The 18,162-nt window shown below is 46.4% G+C and overlaps 1 protein-coding gene across 2 annotated transcripts in view; it reads right to left on the reverse strand.

Annotated features, from left to right (window-relative positions):
* Positions 1–18,162, reverse strand: part of ASTN2 (astrotactin 2) — a 728,537-nt gene that overhangs the window by 101,729 nt on the left and 608,646 nt on the right. The window contains exons 1-2 of one of the 2 annotated variants that reach the window (XM_066580841.1): positions 3,487–3,536; positions 2,973–3,238 (exon numbers count right to left, since the gene is read on the reverse strand). In XM_066580841.1, coding sequence (XP_066436938.1) covers positions 2,973–3,200 — 228 coding nt within the window. In that variant the 5' untranslated portion in view covers positions 3,201–3,238; positions 3,487–3,536. Of the gene's footprint in view, positions 1–2,972; positions 3,239–3,486; positions 3,537–18,162 lie in introns of those variants that run through there. The other variant, XM_066580842.1, reaches the window with a different exon arrangement.

The raw sequence follows: 18,162 nt of genomic DNA on the forward strand, positions 1-18,162 counted from the left end.
AGAAGCAGTTCAGGAGAACTGACAGCGGCCGCGGCTGGACTCCGGCTGCAGCGGAAAGGTGAGTATACAATTTTTTTTATTTTAACACATTTTAGAATGAATTGCAGGGAAGGGTTTATATATTTAACCCCTTCCCGACAATTCACCTCGCGCACGCCGGCAGCCCATTGCTTTCAATGGAGCGGCTGTATTGCCGCTCCATTGAATTCAATGGGCAAACATCGTTCTTCTCTGTCACAGCTGTTACAGCTGTGGCAGAGAAGAATGATTTGTCTTCTATATGTTCTCAATGGGGTCGGCGCTGCTGCCGCCGGCCCCATTGAGCGCATATAGAGAAGAGAACAGGAATCGCAGATCGCAGATAGGTGCGATCTGCGATTTTTTGTTCTATAATTTATCGGGCGAGCGCATAAAAAGCGCTCATGTGTCCGATACCATTGCAAAGCAATGGTTTTATAAAATCGCCGGACGCATGCGCATGCGCAAATCGCGCGAAAAATCGCCCGTCTGACTAAGGCCTAAAAAGGAACATGCTGTATTATAATGTCTAGAATGGAGGCTCTGAGAAACTATATAACAAGGTTGAACAGAGCAGTAGTGGTTGTTGCTGGTGAAGAGTTCAGGGAAGCTGAGAATTGCTACTACCAAGAGCCTGGTGTTGAGGATTGCTGGAGCTAGGAATTACTGCTACAGTCAAGAACCTTTAGTGCTGAGAACTACTGGAGCTGAGAATTGCTGCTGCAGTCAAGACCCTCTGGTGCTGAGGACTGCGGGAGCTAAGAACTTTTGCTGCCGAGAACCTCTGATGCTGAGGACTGCTGAAGCTAGGAATTGCTGCTGCAGTCAAGAGCCTCTGGTGCTGAGGACTGCTGGAGCTGAGAACTTTTGCTGCCAAGAACCTCTGATGCTGAGGACTGCTGGAGCTAGGAATTGCTGCTGCAGTCAAGAGCCTCTGGTGCTGAGGACTGCTGGAGATGAGAACTTCTGCTGCCAAGAACCTCTGGTGTTGAGGACTGCTGGAGCTGAGAACTTTCGCTGCTGAGAACTGCTGGAGCTGAGAATTTCTGCTGTCAAGAACTTCTGGTACTAAGGACTGCTGGAGTTGAGAATTGCTGCTGCAGTCAAGAACCTCTGGTGCTGAGAACTGCTGGAGCTGAGAACTTCTGCTGCCAAAAACTTCTGGTACTGAGGACTTCTGGAGCTGAGAATTGACCTCTGGTGCTAAGAACTGCTGGAGCTGAGAACTTCTGCAGTCAAGAACCTCTGGTGCTGAGGACTGCTGAAGCTGAGAATTGTTGCAGTCAAGAACCTCTGGTTCAACAAGCAGCTGGATCGCTCAACCTCAGAAACTGCTTGCCTGCCACAGATGGTGACTATCTCGGAAGCTAGTAACCAGGACAAGACCCAACAACTACAAAAGCTTATGAGGAAGACTTGTTTGAGCTATACATCAACTTGGACACAGCTGCCAGTCACAGTCTCTTACTCTAGCCAGTGTGCAAGCATTCATAGAGACAATTGCTTGAAAGACTGTAGAGCTCACAAGGGCCTGATTACTCTAGACTGTGACGTGTTAGAAGAGTATCTCCTCAAAAGGTCTGCGGCTAACATATGTGTTGTTCGTGGCCACTAAGTTGTGGATTTCTTGGAAGTTTAAAAGTAATTATGCTGATATCTTTGATTTCTATAATAAACGTTTGATGCATGACGTTTGCTTGAGAGTACAAAAGTATCCAGTATTAAGTTGGGAAGTTTACTGAGTTTGGAGTTAAAGAGGTACCAGTAGCTGGAAGTGGAGATAGACAGAAGTACCCGTAGTTATAAATAATCCTACTATTCATTTGTTTGGCTGGTATGACCTGTTCTATTCTATCTATCCTTGAGCACTGTGAAAGTAACTCAAGAATAATGGTTTAAAAGCACATCATTCCTTTAGCCAGTTTATACGCTCACAAAGTAACGGGTCAGCAGTGGAAAAATACAATAATAATGAATTCTTTAAAAAATGTCCTTGTATTCATAATCATGCTTTTAGATATTTTTGGCATTTACGTGCTGGATGTCCTAATTTCAAGGCCCTGAGACCTTGGAAGTGGAACATCATGCAGAAATTCTCAACTACTAGACACATGAATATGCAGTTATGGATACACGCATATGTACAAAGCCATAACCTTCGCTATGAAATGCTTCTTGTATTTTGATTGGATGTTGACGGGGCGAGGTAGTTCGAGATAAACTCCTGACAAGGTCTAGAAATCTTGCTATATAAACTATGCAGAAGAGCCTGGAAACATCACTTGAGTGTTTCTCATCGTTTTCTTCTCCGATGCATCGAATATTAATTAGGCATTCCTGACTGATAAGGCTACGATACCAATTGAGTATCACCTAAATTAAGTGATTACTCCAACACCACGTTGTATTCAAAAAGAACTCAGACGCCTAACCCGCAACCTGTTGGCAGAAGCATCACAGCGCCAAGAGTAAACACGGGTATTCTTATGCATGCAAATGGTAAGTGGGCACACACATACAGGGGGTGGACAAAAATATGGAAACACCATATGAAATGCATGCCTTAAGTTACATGTATTTGTAAAACATATTTCAATAAGACATGTAGAGACCGATTTTAAGTGGAGGTAATATGACACAGATGCTGCCAGGAAGAAGTGAACATCTGCCCGAGAAAGGTTCAATTGGTCAGGAGTTTGAGCCACTCAACTGCTTTCTCCCAAAACCAACTAGAGCAGGGCAAGAGGTGCAGTCAACACAAATTTGTTGGAAAGGCTCTCAGCCAAGCAGGGGTCATGAAGGCAGCTCAGTGCTAATCATTAAAATCCTATGCATTTTGTAGGGTGTTTTCATGTTTTTATCCACCCCTGAATGTATGATACGGTATACATGATAATATATTGGACTGATTTCATAAGATAGAAAGCTTAAATCTTGCAGGTGGAGATATTCACCTCTCGTGTAGCATTATCCTGAATAAGGTTGTACAGGGGGGTTATCCGGTTAATTTCCAGTAGAACTGGGATGGGGCTGACTTGTTCTTTGCCTGCTCTCCGGCACAAATGGCAGCTGGATGGACAACGTCCCTTCTCTTCACAGTGGATTTCCACTCCCATAATAAGCTGGTCATCAGACAACATCTGTGCTGTCAGCAAACCTGAGAGGTAAGTGATAAATGGCATGGACTTCAGCTCTTTCTTGCTGCCCAGCTCGGTGGTTTCTATGAAGGGTAAATGCAAAAACGAAAAACAATTAAGCACATAGGGCATATATAGCGAGTACATAATACACATGCTGATACAGTGTGGTAAGGCAAAAGTCAATGATAACTCTTATAACTAGGGCCTGATGGGCAGCACAACTGCTGGGCAAAGTCCCAGCAAGGCAACTCCTGGGTGAAAGTGATATATTCTCCACTTGTTTGTTTCCTCCTACACCTTAATCATCTGTTAGGATTAATATGCTTACCATGGCATAAGGAATAAGACTGAAGGCTGATGGGAGTGCATTCTTTGGTGTAAACCTGCACTCTGTGTTAATACTTTAAAGATCAGATAACGAAAAGGTTGAAACAACACGCAAGTTATGTGAGAAAAGTGGTGAAAAATGAACATAAGGTCATTTCTAAAGTACAAGTAATGTTGCAAATAACACTAAGGTCACAGGGTGAAAGCCAGTGTTCTATCCGTGTGGTATTCTGCTGCCATCTACTGGTGGGACACGATAAACAATCAGACTGGAACAGCGTAATTTACAGTGCACTTTATATTGTCAAGTATACACCCGAACTATAAACAGGACTTACTGCAAGTGAAATAAAGTCCATTTAATAAAGGGAGATCATGTAAATAAGACTTCTCTTGTGCTGCCCCTCTCTCCTGGACTCCTGCATTTCATTCAACATTCTCCAACACTCCTAACACTGAAATCTCCTATTCCAATGAGCATATAGCATAGAGAGAACCATAAACAATATTCCGCCTTCACCTGCCATGTACCACATTTTAATATCTTTATTAGTGACCTGGTAGAAGGATTGTACAGTAAAATATCAATAGTTGCAGAGGATACAAAACTATGTAAAGTAATTAACACAAGTGAGGACAATATATAGTTGCAAATGGATCCGGGTACGTTGGGGCAGAAAAGTGCAAAATGAGGTTTAACACCGATAAATGTAAGGTTCTGTACATGGACAGGGAAATACATGTCCCCATTACACACTAAATGGGAAACACTGGGGAACTCTGACATGGAAAAGGACTTGGGGATTTTAGTTAACTGTAAGCTTAACTGGAGCAACCAGTGTCAGGCAGCTGCTGCCAAGGCAAATAAGATCATGGGGTGCATCAGAAGAGGTCTAGGAGGACATAATGAGAACATTGTTCTTCCTCTTTACAAGTCACTGGTCAGACCGCACATGGAATATTGTGGACAGTTTTGGTCACCGGTACTCAAGAAGGACATAGCAGACTTTGAGCGGGTATAAAGTTGGGCAACTACAGTAATAAACGGAATGGGCGGACTACAATACCCAGAGAGGTTATCAAAATTGGGGTAAGTTAGTTTAGAAAAAAAAGCCCTAAAATGAGGAAAATTAGCTTCTACCCCATAGGGGTTTTTTTGGCCTTCCTCTGGATCAACACTACAGGATAATAGACAGAACTGGATGTGCATATGCCTTTTTTTGTTGCTCCTATATACTATGTGACTGTGTTCTTCCTCTTGTCCGTGGCTTTTTTATCTCTTTCCTATTCCTTACTGATTGTAAGTTTGTGTGGCTCGGTCTCCTACCAAATGTATATTGAAAGCACTGTTCTATTTGTGTTTTGTAATTGTTACACTGTATTCCATCAATATGTAGAGCGCTCCGAATGCTAATGTTGCCATAAAAATTAATAAATAATAACAGCTGACAGTGGAGAAAAAACATTTCTATTCCATTATTATATGGTGGCGCAGTCCTCTCTATGATGAGCAGGAGAGAAGGGAGTCTGAGACAGGCCGCTAGATCAAGAAAGACTGCATTCAGCTTCCTAGGGCAGGATGACTTAAGTCTAAAGAAGTGAGTAACCCACTTGAGACCAGATGTGTAAAGGGGTTCCCCAGGACTAGGATATCGATGATCTATTCTTAGCATAGGTCATCAATATCTGATCGTTGGGGACCGCCACCGGTCAGCTGTTAGAAGAGGCTGTTTAACAGTGGGCCCAGCCAACAGCAGAATAGATTCCAAGTGGCAGACTCCTGCCGATCAACTGAGGATAGGTTATCAATAGAAAAGTCCAGGATAACCTCTTCAAATACTTTGGGCCACCACTTTAACCACTAAAATTACGCATTTTTTCATCATCTTTCAGCCAGTGGGGATTTTGCCGGCTGAAAGCGCTGTCTCTGATTGGCTGAGTGCTCAACCAATCACAGGCAGCCCTCAGCCATTCCTTGAGTGACAGCTGAGCGCTGCCTGTGATTGGTCACAGCGCTCAGCCAACCACAGGCAGCGCTCGGTCCATTCATTGAATTCTATGCATCTGTGGCAGATGCAGCAGAGGAATTCTTCAAATTCTCTACCGCAGCTGTCACACATGTCAGCTGCGGTACAAGATTCTGCTGGCAATTGATTTCAGGGAAGAGCTTTAAATACAAGCCCTTCCCTGAAAATCAAGTAAAAGTGCTGAAAAAAAACACATACTTACCTACCTTTGGCTGCTGGGTTCAGCCATGTCTTCTCCTGGCTGTCCCCGACTCTCTAGTGCTGAAAGAGCTGTTTGTGATTGGCTGAAGTGTTCAGCCAATCACAGGCAGCTCTCGACGAATGAATGACGGCATTCATTCGGCGAGAGCTGCCTGTGATTGGCTGAGCACGTAACTGAAAACCATGCATGCATTACGAATTGTGCACACATGTCCTATCTTTGCAGGCACACGCCTGTAAAGCACGGACATGTGCATGCACCATAGGCAATGTAATGTTTCAAATACAGGCGTGTTTTTGGGCGTGCGTATGCACGCCCAAAAACAACGCTCGTGTGAAGCCACCCTAATGCAATGTAATTGGCTTTTAGAAAATAACAATACAGAAGTAAAATTCTTAACAGACTTGCCCTATCTGTTAACCCCTTAATGACGAAGCCTATTTGCGCCTTAATGCCCAACCAATGTTTCAGTTTTTTTCATCGGCACATTGCAGGAGCCACAACTTTTTAATTTTTCCCTTGACATTGCCACATGAGGGCTTGTTTTTTGCACGACAAGTTGTATTTTCTAATGACATCATTTTTGGGTACATATAAGGTATTTATCATTTTTACTAATTGTTTTTTAAGGGGATTGGGGGAAAAAAAGACATTCTGCCATTTGTTTTTTTTTTATTTAATTTTTTACGGTATTCAGTGTGCAAATAAATAATGTGATCAGATTGTTCTCTCGGTCAGCAGGATTCAGTCAATACCAAGTTTATACAGTTTTGTTTTGTTTTACTATTTTTGTACACAAAAATAATAAGTTAGTTAAATAATGTACTAACCTTTTTCTCTGGTTCATTACGAACGCGGTGATACCACATATGTGATTAAAAAAAATTACATAGTAAAGGGAAAATGGTGGGGTTTTGACATATTTATTTTTCTTATAATTTTTTACTTTTTTTTAACTTTTTATGGTTGACCCACTAAGGGACTTGATGATCAGCATCTTTTATCATTGTTCTAATAAACTATTATACTTCAGTATAGCAATGTATTAGAATGGATATGAAACCTCATGGGCCACTATAGGTGGTAGACCTGGGGTCTATATTCAAGCCTCCAGGTGCCATGGCAGCCATTGGGACCCGCAGATCACATTGCCCCCATTCTGTCAGCCTTTTACATGGTACGGTCGCACTGACCGCGGCCTGTAAAGAGGTAAATATCGTTCGAAAATCGTGATCATTTGTAGCATTGGATTCCAATGCATTTGTTCAGATGGGCGATTTACAGGTGCGTAAAATCAGCTGGCTGGGAAAGATAGTGCATATGTTGCGCATTCCGGCCAGCCGCTTTTATGCGACACCGACAAAGGTAGGAATTGTCCGATCTTTTGCAGGAATACACCGGCTGTTCCCATAGACTCCTATAGGAGCTTATGAGAACTGTCAGAAAAAAAGAAGGGGGAAGAAGTTCAGCAGCGCCTCGCGTTCCTAAATTCCCTCCCCTTGTTGGCAGCTCCAATAGGCTTGGGAGGGAATTAAGCATGGCAAGTGCTGCTAAAGTCCCTCCCCCTCCCCTTGCCGGCAGCTCCCATAGGCTTCAATAGGAGTTTCTATTGCTGCTATCAGCCAGCAAGAGGAGGGCAGCGCTAAGGTCTCTCCCCCCAGCCCAAGGAATTCCGGGCTGCAGCATGTATATTCCGCAGCCTGACCATGTGAACGGGTGAGAAAACGGGAGATTTAAGCTTGACTTTCTCCTGTCCATGCGATTTTTGGCTGTAATGGAGGTGGCCGAATATTGGCAACGCCGTGTGAAAGAGGCCTAAGGGTATTAAAGCCTCATCAAAAATGTCACCTGTAAAACCACATGAGGTTCTGCCACAATTTCTTGCAGTTTTTGATTCAGTTGCTATTTTACTGTTTCAAAAACCACGCTAAATTGCAGAGAAACTTTGTCCGCTATTTTGAAAAGTCCATCTGTAAAGTAAAGTAGACTGACTTTTGAGAAAGGAACCTGTGAACCCACCAGAGTTACATCTGCACACGGACATCTTCATCTGCGGTGGAATCTTAGTTGTCATGGTGCTAAATATTCAAAAATATCGGGCACTTCTGCCCACACCGTCACACGTTAAGAAGGCTCAGCAAGCAGCTGCACTCTGTCAGTACAAGTAATGTTTCTCACCACGCGGCCGGAATAAAAATGCCGACAGTGACAAAAGGAGAAGAAATGTGATGCATGTACAGTATTGCTCCTTACAAGTGTATAATCATGCTTTATTGTCTCCACTGCCTTTGTTCGGGTCTTATTACTCTGGCGGTATAACTGCTTATCCCATGTGGCCACCTTGATCATTGTACTTCCCAATGTCAAAATGTCAGCACATTGAAACCACAGTCAATCCAGAGGTCGGTCTGTGATCTCGTGACCTGCCAGGATGGCTCCCTGCAAAGTAAATTAATTTTTCTTTTGTCTGATTGAAGGTCATTTGTTACACCTTAAACCCATCTATCATATTGCCATCACTGGACTAAATAGATTTTTTCTTGTAATAGCTTGTGTTTGTCACCATGACCTGTGTGACATCTAGAAGGAATTGATTATCCCAGCTGCCCTTGAATACGACGCAGGTCAACTATACTTTGTAAATTCCACAAAAGGATACATTTTATACTATTTTTTTTGGCCACTCACTACAAATACATGAGGCGTTGTGAGTGAAATGGTTTTACCCCTGAAGACATCTATTCCCGACCCATAGGAGATAGGGGATAAATCTCTAATCGCTGGTGATCCCCAGACCGGCATATCTGAATGCCCCATGTGGTCATATGAAGCAGTGACCACTGCCTGTCCAATAGAAGTGAGTGGAGCATCAATTGAGCGCGTGCACCACTACTCTATTCACATAGGGGATTTGGGTGTGCTGGTCTCGAGATTGATGGGGGTTCCAGTCGTTGGAACCCCAGCGAGCAGACAGTTATGTCTTTAACCCCTTTAGGGCTCAGTCACACGGGCGCATCGACACCCGTACACAGGCACCGATGCGCCCATGTGACTGAGCCCTTCCTGCAGGGAAGATATCTGTCTTGAGGTATGGCCGTCTTCCTCCTGCAGTAACACGGGCGCCAATGCGCCCGTGTGACTGAGCCCTAAGGACATGGCCTATTTTGGCGTTGAGGACCAAACGATTTTTGGTATTTCTTTCATCTCCATTTTTCAAAAGCCATAACTTTTTTATTTTTTCGTCGGCGCGGCCGTATAAGGGCTTGTTTTCTGCGTGGCGAACTGTAGTTTTTATTGGTACCATTTTTGGGTACATAGACTACATTGTAAAACTTTTTTAATTTTTTTTTATGATCGTAGGGAGAGAAAACGCATCAATTCTGCCATAGATTTTTGGGGTTTTTTTTTTAAAGCGTTAATTATGCAGCATAAATGACACACTACATTTTTTTCTGTGGGCTGGTACGGTTACAATGATACCAAAGTTCTTATTTTTGGGGGGGGGGGTTTACACTTTTCCACATAAAAACCCTTTTTTGGAAATTATTATTTTTTTCTAAATCACTGCATTCAAAGTGCTATAACTTTTTTATTTTTCCATTCACGGCGCTCTGTGAGGGCTTTTTTTTGTGAGATGAGCGGTAGTTTTTATTAGTACCATTTTGGGGTACACACTTTTTAAAATCACTTTTATTGTGTTTTTTGGAAGGCAAAATGCTAAAACTAGCATTTTGCCTCAGTTTTTTAGCATTTTTTTAAACGCTTTTTATCATGCAGGATAATAAGCACTTTCAATGTATTTTACGCGTCGTTACGGACGTGTCAATACCAAATATGTGTGATTTTTAATTTTTTTTATGCTAATATGAGAAAAAGCATAAAAAGGAGTTTTTTTAACTTTTTTTTTTTACATTTTTATTCTTTGTACTTTTTTTTCTCTTTTTTTTACACAGTCTGTGTCCGTCTGAGGGACTTCTTTCCTGCCATGCCTTATCGCTTACTATAGCGATCACAGGCTATGGCAATACAAGACGCCAGTATCCGGCGTCCTGTTGCCATAGCAACCAGCCGGGCTCCCGCAATGTTATTGCGAGAGCCGGCTGGAGTCACAGAGGGAGCGCGCTTTCTCTGTAAACCCTTTCCCTGCCGCAATCTACTTAGATCGTGGCAGGGAACGGGTTAATAACGGGGGGGCGCATCTCCGATGCCTCCCGCTGTTGCGGCAGGTCGCCGGCTACTAGTGACAGCCGGCTCCCGCTGCGGGATAGCGCGAGATCTGCTATGATCTCGCGCTATCTCCATGACGTAAGGGTACGTCATTTTGCGGGAAGTACCCCGCTCCCATGACGCACCCTTACGTCATGGGGTGGGAAGGGGTTAATGAAAAAATGCCTTTAATGGGCCAGTAAGGCAAGAATAGCATGGTTGTTTAGTTACTAGTGTGGCTAGAGTGTTAAGGCAGCTCTCACTTATGACGTGAAGGCTGTGAGTTCAATCCCTGCATGATTCAGGTAGTTGACTCATCCTTCCAAGGTTGGTAAAATGAGAACCCAGCTTGGTGGGCAGTAATAAATTCCCTGAAAGTGCTGTGGAATACGTTGGTGCTATACAAATAACGAGATTTATTTACTTAAAGTGAACCTGCCACTCGGTTTATACTGTCTGTTGTTCCGGAACCAATTGCCCATTTGGCCCATATACGTTTTATTCTGAAACATTGCTGCATTAAAAAAAAAAAACCTACATAAATTTTGACTCAGAGCTGAGGTGGAACGGAGTACCGAGTCAAAGAGGCGGCCACGCCAGACTCTTACAGCCACGTCATCAAGACTGACACTCTCGATAACACGGGCAGGAGAAGACTGGCACGGCCCGCCTCTTTGACTCAAGAGCTCCGAGAGCTGAGCTCCAAGTCAAACTTTAAAGTATGTTTTCTCTGAAGTGCAGTAGCATTTCAGAAAAAAACATGTGCCAAATGGGTTTATCTAGATACATGAGTAGTCTAAGACAGCTCCCCAAGAAGGTGACTAAAAATAATATTACTTGAGAAAGGAGGCAGATTTGTAAGTAAGACCCCTGAAATGCGTTGCATTTCCTGTACTGCGTCTTCTGTCTTAATGTTAATTAAATAAGCATTGAAGGAATACCTAGTCTCCTACAAAGAAACCTGGATGAATTATGTGATAATTAAGAGGCTAACCTGGATTCTTGAGGAGGTTCGCGAGGACTGCGAACCCCTTGCTCAAGTAAGTTAAACTTTATACGCACTTTCTATTGATCTATACTTTGGAGCGCGGGATTATTGTAACCTGTGTTTCCTGAATGGGTATATCTGTCCCAGGTTCATACCGCCCTAAGTTTCGGCAGCAAGAACCTGGTGACAGATTCACTTTAAAGGACATCCTGCAAGTAAAACTATGCTGGACAACATGCAGACACAAATATGTAATTACAGTATATACAGTGTTTCCCCAAAAATAAAACAGTGTCTTATATTAATTTTTGTTCAGAAAGGTTTAACTTTTTTACACGTATAGCTGCCTGGACACTATTTAAATTGACTTTTTTTAATTAACTGTTAGCAGGGCTTAATTTTGGAGTAGGGCTTATATTTTAAGCATCCTCAAAAAGCCTGAAAAATCATTTTGCATCCTCAAAAATTCTGGAAAATCATGCTATGTCTTACTTTCAGGGTATGTCTTATTTTCAGGGAAACAGGGTAGATATACTGCATATAGCTTTATTGATATACAAAAATGGGTTAAATTACACGAACAGTAAAAAGAATGATCATTATGTGGAGACACAACAAAATGGGCAACCACCCAAATGCCAATTATTCATTACAAAGTGCAAGTGCTCAGTATAAAGTGTCATATAATTCATGTAGAGTAATAACTGTAACTCCACCAAATATAAATGCAGCGCCTAAATAAATCACTGCAATTGCAAAATGACTATACTGATTGCAAAAAATTTAGCATAACGCCAAGACAACAAAGAACACAGCCAATTAATAAACAGCAAAGTGCATATGAGTGTAGGGAAGGCAAGGCGGAGGGGGTTTACACACCACACCCGACAGGCGTTACGCAAATGATTTGTCTGGGGTGGTGGATGGAAAAATAGCACATCCTTTTAAATATATATGCACCAATAAACAGAGAAAGGCAACTTTCACATCCGCACTCCGTCACAGATCCGGCTGCATGCAGCGCTTTTTCGTCCAGTAAAATGTCGGACAGCTGAGCAGAAACCAAATGGACCTGGTCACAGTCAATGGACTGTTGGGCGCTGTTCGGTTCCATCATAAGACAGATTCGCTTGGCCAGGAGAGCAGGAAAACAGAACCCCCGATACAGATGTGAAAGCACCCTAATGTACTTGTATCAAATCCCTGAATGGAATGTGCAGCATCCGAGGAGCAGGCCCTCAGCCAAGGAGACAAGCGGAGTAACATAGTATGTAAGGCCGAATGAAGACAATGTCCATCTAGTTCTGCTTGTTTATCCTCCTATGTTGTTGATCCAGAGGAAGCCAAAAACCCCAAGAGGCAGGCAGGAGCAAATTAGCCCTTTCGGGGGAAAATTCCTTCCCGACTCCCTAATGGCAATCAGACTAATCCCTGGATCAACCTCTAATAGTTCCTACCTGCCTGTATACCCGGATTAACAATCTGCTGGTCACCTAAGATTTATATCCTGTAATATCCTTCCGCTCTAGAAAGGCATCCAGTCCCTCTTAAACTCCTCTATGGATTTTGCCATCACCATGTCCTCAGGCAGGGAGTTCCACAGTCTCACTGCTCTTACAGTAAAGAACCCTTTTCTGTGTTGGCGATGAAACACGCTTTCTTCTAGACGTAGCGGATGCCCTTTTGTTACCCTTGGAGTCCTGGGTATAAACAGATCATGGGAGAGATCCTTGTATTGTCCCCTCATGTATTTATACATAGTTATTTGATCGCCTCTTAGCCGTCTTTTTTCCAGGGTAAATAATCCCAATTTGGATAGCCTTGTCACAGGTGGCTCTACCGTCTTCTTCCATAGGGGTAGCTCTGGACTCGACTCTGTTACCACAGGGGGAGATCATGAAACAGGTAACTGGTTGTTACCTGTAGTCCTGTTTGTCACTCGTGACGCCACCGTTCCGTCTTTTGCAGCTGATCTCTCAGATGTAATAACGTAGTCCACACACAGGGTATTTTCTGAATGAGAACCGGGAACGGTCGATTCTGTTTGTTTACTTAAACTCTTGAAATTATATCCAAATAAAACAGTCTTGGTACAGAAGCAAATTGTAGTGGTGCAGCAGGAAGGATTCTCGGGGCATTTGTATAATCCACAGTCTAAGTTATCTGTAAGATTTTTCTCCCGGCAAACTCTCTCTTTTCTGTCATACACTCACGTTCCTCTCGCTTAGTAGAGGTTTTCCCTTCCTCTGGATGCATGCGGTACCGGTGCTGTACCCCCACGTGCTTCCACCATGTCCAGGCTTTTACTCTCTCTATGAATGGAGACCATACATAGTCTCTTTGCAGGGCTATTCCCTAGCGAGAACAGCAGACCGCCTCTCTGACTCTTCCATGTCTCTTGCATTCTCCATCACATCCCCATCACATACACATGTGACCCTTCTTTTATACTGCACACAGGACAAAACGATACATTTCCAGACATCCCCAGACGTTAACCCATTCATGCCTGCAAACACCCAATACACATAAATCTAGCTCACTCTACATTCAAGACAAAGAAATGCCAGAGCTGAAGCCCAAGGGCTGTAAGTGGTGGCAGGCATGACAGGGCTAACAGGGAGGGAAAGGGTTACTAAAAAGAGGAGGTGCTGGAAAGAGGAAAAAGTGCGGGAAGAAGTGGGAGGGGCCAGTCCTGGAGCAGAACAACGATGAAGAAGTAGGAAGGACTTGCAGCGGGGACAGTGAGGAGTCTGACTGAAAACTGGAGTAGCCGTGAACTTACCTGGGATGGAGACGATCCCGGAGAATAGCAGAATGGCAGCGGAGGAGAGAGGACATCCATAACTGGAAGACACAGCGGGAGCAGTGCTGGGGGACAGGAGAGACGAAGCCAGCAGTTGGAGCAGTGAGGGAGAGAAGGCCGCGGAGGGCGCATGCGCCGGTGCGGTGCAGCCGGGAGCCCGCTCCTGTGCGCCACCACATAAGGAGCCCCCCAGCAGTCCCTCAGGGCCTGCCCTCTCCGGAGACACAGCAGAGGGTAGGCCTGGGGGAATCCTGTCAGGTGGCGCAGCGCAGTGTCTGGCGCGAGGCCCTGTGCTGAGAGGGGGGCAGGGCCTAGCGTGCGACAGCCGGCAGTGAACAGAGGCAGAGCTGAGGGCTGCTCACCTGGTGTGTTGTCGGTTGGGGAGCAGCCTGGCAGCAGTCACGGACGTCTGAGGTCCAGGGGAGGAAACGGGGGAGGGGGGGGTGACCTGCAGCGAATAGCAGCTATATAATCCAGGTGATAGAGAGCAGAGGAAGGCAGGCGGCTGGTCCAGCAATGTGCAGAAGAGAGAGGGCCACAGGAAGATCTGAGGTGGCTGCAGGCACATAGAGGCGGCTGCAGTCAGGATGGGATCGGTCGGACAGGAGAAAAAGCACCGTAGAGGAGAAGGAACAGCTGGAAGAAGTATCAGCGGCTGGTGGGTTCACAGCCCCTATGCAGCCGGGTAAGACTACATATATGGCTTGCTTGTCTACTTTCATTAGTCAGGTTGCACCTGAAAAGGTAAGCGCGAGGGGGCAGATGCTGGGGTGAGGGATCAGCTGAAGGCGTGCGTGGTGGGGGAGGGGGATGAATGTGCGGGGTTGAATGTGTGAGTTATGGCAAGGCAGGAAAGAAAAGGGACAGGTCCGTCACTGATGGCGGCGTGGGCCACGCCATTTAGTGCATAATCTAGCAGTGGGAGTGTTATGGGGGAAGCTTGGCTGGGGTGAATGGGGGTCAATCAGTCGACTGGGGTAGCAGACAGAGAAGGAGGGGGGGTGGGGTACCACTTTGGCTGACTGGGCCAAGTGAAGTCTATGGGGGTTTTAAGGGCTTTTGGGGGCACGATTTAAAGTAGTTTAAAAAGAAGAAATATTATATATATATTAGAGATGAGCGAACGTACTCGTCCGAGCTTGATACTCGTTCGAGTATTAGCGTGTTCGAGATGCTCGTTACTCGAGACGAGTACCACGCGATGTTCGAGTTACTTTCACTTTCATCTCTGAGACGTTAGCGCGCTTTTCTGGCCAATAGAAAGACAGGGAAGGCATTACAACTTCCCCCTGCGACGATCAAGCCCTATACCACCCCCCTGCAGTGAGTGGCTGGCGAGATCAGGTGTCACCAGAGTATATAAATCGGCCCCTCCCGCGGCTCGCCACAGATGCGTTCTGACAGAGATCAGGGAAAGTGCTGTCTTGCTGGAGTTGCTATAGGGAGAGTGTTAGGAGTATTTTAGGCTTCAAGAACCCCAACGGTCCTTCTTAGGGCCACATCTAACTGTGTGCAGTAGTCTGGGGGCTGCTTTTTGCAGTGTTGCACTTTTTTTTTTTTTTTGTATATCGGCCATGCAGAGCATTGCGCCCTGCAGTAATTATACATACTCCAGGGCCAGTAGTGGTGGTGAGGCAGGGACAGAAGACATATTCATTGAATAGAGGCGGTGGGTCTTTCCAAAAACATTTGGGAAAAAAAATCTATTTGGGCTGCCTGTGACTGTCCTCAGTGTAGTGGGTCTGTGCTGGGGGTAGTTGTCCTAATTCATACGCAGCCAGCTAAGTGTTACAGCAGGCTTGCGCAAAATTATTTCCTGGCTCTGTGTTGGCTGTTACATCACCGCTGTATTCCAGTCCACAGTGCAACAGTCTGCAGTTATTTTACATACTCCAGGGCCAGTAGTGGTGAGGCAGGGACAGAAGACATATTTATTGAATATAGGCAGTGGGCCTTTCCAAAAACATTTGGGAAAAAAAATCTATTTGGGCTGCCTGTGACCGTCCTCAGTGTACTGGGTCTGTGCTGGGGGTAGTTGTCCTAATTCATACGCAGCCAGCTAAGTGTTACAGCAGGCTTGCACAAAATTATTTCCTGGCTCTGCTGTGCGTTCCGTAAGCAAAGTCAGCCTCCAACCACAGGCCAATAAGCGGCACATTTAATTACAGCGTTCTGTTTCTGCACTACTAGTAATACACCATGCTGAGGGGTAGGGGTAGGCCTAGAGGACGTGGACGCGGGCGAGGACGCGGAGGCCCAAATCAGGGTGTGGGCACAGGCCGAGCTCCTGATCCAGGTGTATCGCAGCTGACTGCTGTGGGATTAGGAGAGAGGCACGTTTCTGGCGTCCCCACATTCATCTCACAATTAATGGGTCCGCGCGGTAGACCTTTATTAGAAAATGAGCAGTGTGAGCAGGTCCTGTCGTGGATGGCAGAAAGTCCATCCAGCAATCTATCGAACACCCAGAGTTCTGCGCCGTCCACTGCTGCAACTCTGAATCCTCTGGCTGCTGCTCCTCCTTCCTCCCAGCCTCCTCACTCCATTACAATGACACATTCTGAGGAGCAGGCAGACTCCCAGGAACTGTTCCCAGGCTCCTGCCCAGAATGGGCAGCAAGGGTTCCGAATCCTCTCCCACTGGAGAAGTTTGTCGTGACCGATGCCCAACCTTTTGAAAGTTCCCGGGGTCCGGGGGATGAGGCTGGGGACTTCCGGCAACTGTCTCAAGACCTTTCAGTGGGTGAGGAGGACGATGACGATGAGACACAGTTGTCTATCAGTGAGGTAGTAGTAAGGGCAGTAAGTCCGAGGGAGGAGCGCACAGAGGATTCGGAGGAAGAGCAGCAGGACGATGAGGTGACTGACCCCACCTGGTTTGCTACGCCTACTGAGGACAGGTCTTCAGAGGGGGAGGCAAGGGCAGCAGCAGGGCAGGTTGCAAGAGGCAGTGCAGTGTCCAGGGGTAGAGGCAGGGCCAGACCGAATAATCCACCAACTGTTTCCCAAAGCGCCCCCTCGCGCCATGCCACCCTGCAGAGGCCGAGGTGCTCAAAGGTCTGGCAGTTTTTCACTGAGAGTGCAGACGACCGACGAACAGTGGTGTGCAACCTGTGTCGCGCCAAGATCAGCCGGGGAGCCACCACCACCAGCCTTACCACCACCAGCATGCGCAGACATATGATGGCCAAGCACCCCACAAGGTGGGACGAAGGCCATTCACCGCCTCCGGTTTGCACCACTGCCTCTCCCCCTGTGCCCCAACCTGCCACTGAGATCCAACCCCCCTCTCAGGGCACAGGCACTACCGTCTCCAGGCCTGCACCCACACCCTCACCTCCGCTGTCCTCGGCCCCATCCACCAATGTCTGTCAGCGCACCGTCCAGCCGTCGCTAGCGCAAGTGTTGGAGAGCAAACGCAAGTACGCCGCCACGCACCCGCACGCTCAAGCGTTAAACGTGCACATAGCCAAATTTATCAGCCTGGAGATGCTGCCGTATAGGGTTGTGGAAACGGAGGCTTTCAAAAGTATGATGGCGACGGCGGCCCGCGCTACTCAGTTCCCAGTCGCCACTACTTTTCCCGATGTGCCGTCCCAGCCCTGCACGACCACGTCTCCCGCAACATTGTACGCGCCCTCACCAACGCGGTTACTGCCAAGGTCCACTTAACAACAGACACGTGGACAAGCACAGGTGGGCAGGGCCAGGATATCTCCCTGACGGCACATTGGGTGAATTTAGTGGAGGCTGGGACAGAGTCAGAGCCTGGGACCGCTCACGTCCTACCCACCCCCAGAATTGCGGGCCCCAGCTCGGTGGTGGTATCTGCGGTGGTGTATGCTTCCTCCACTAAACCACCCTCCTCCTCCTCCTCCGCAACCTCTGTCTCGCAATCAAGATGTGTCAGCAGCAGCATGTCGGCAGCAGTCGGTGTCGCGCGGCGTGGCAGCACAGCGGTGGGCAAGCGTCAGCAGGCCGTGCTGAAACTACTCAGCTTAGGAAATAAGAGGCACACGGCGCACCCTGCAACATCGGTTTCATCTGCCAGTGCACCGACTGCTGTGCGACGTGCCCACACGGTGGAACTCTACGCTCCACATGTTGGCCAGGCTCTATGAGCAGCGTAGAGCTATAGTGGAATACCAACTCCAACATGGGCGGCGCAGTGGGAGTCAGCCTCCTCAATTCTTTACAGAAGAATGGGCCTGGTTGGCAGACATCTGCCAGGTCCTTGGAAACTTTGAGGAGTCTACCCAGATGGTGAGCGGCGATGCTGCAATCATTAGCGTCACCATTCCTCTGCTATGCCTCTTGAGAAGTTCCCTGCAAAGCATAAAGGCAGACGCTTTGCGCTCGGAAACAGAGGCGGGGGAAGACAGTATGTCACTGGATAGTCAGAGCACCCTCCTGTCTATATCTCAGCGCGTTGAGGAGGAGGAGAAGGA

This window comes from Eleutherodactylus coqui, chromosome 10 (assembly GCF_035609145.1).
Source record: "Eleutherodactylus coqui strain aEleCoq1 chromosome 10, aEleCoq1.hap1, whole genome shotgun sequence".
NCBI classification, from domain to species: Eukaryota; Metazoa; Chordata; class Amphibia; order Anura; family Eleutherodactylidae; genus Eleutherodactylus; species Eleutherodactylus coqui.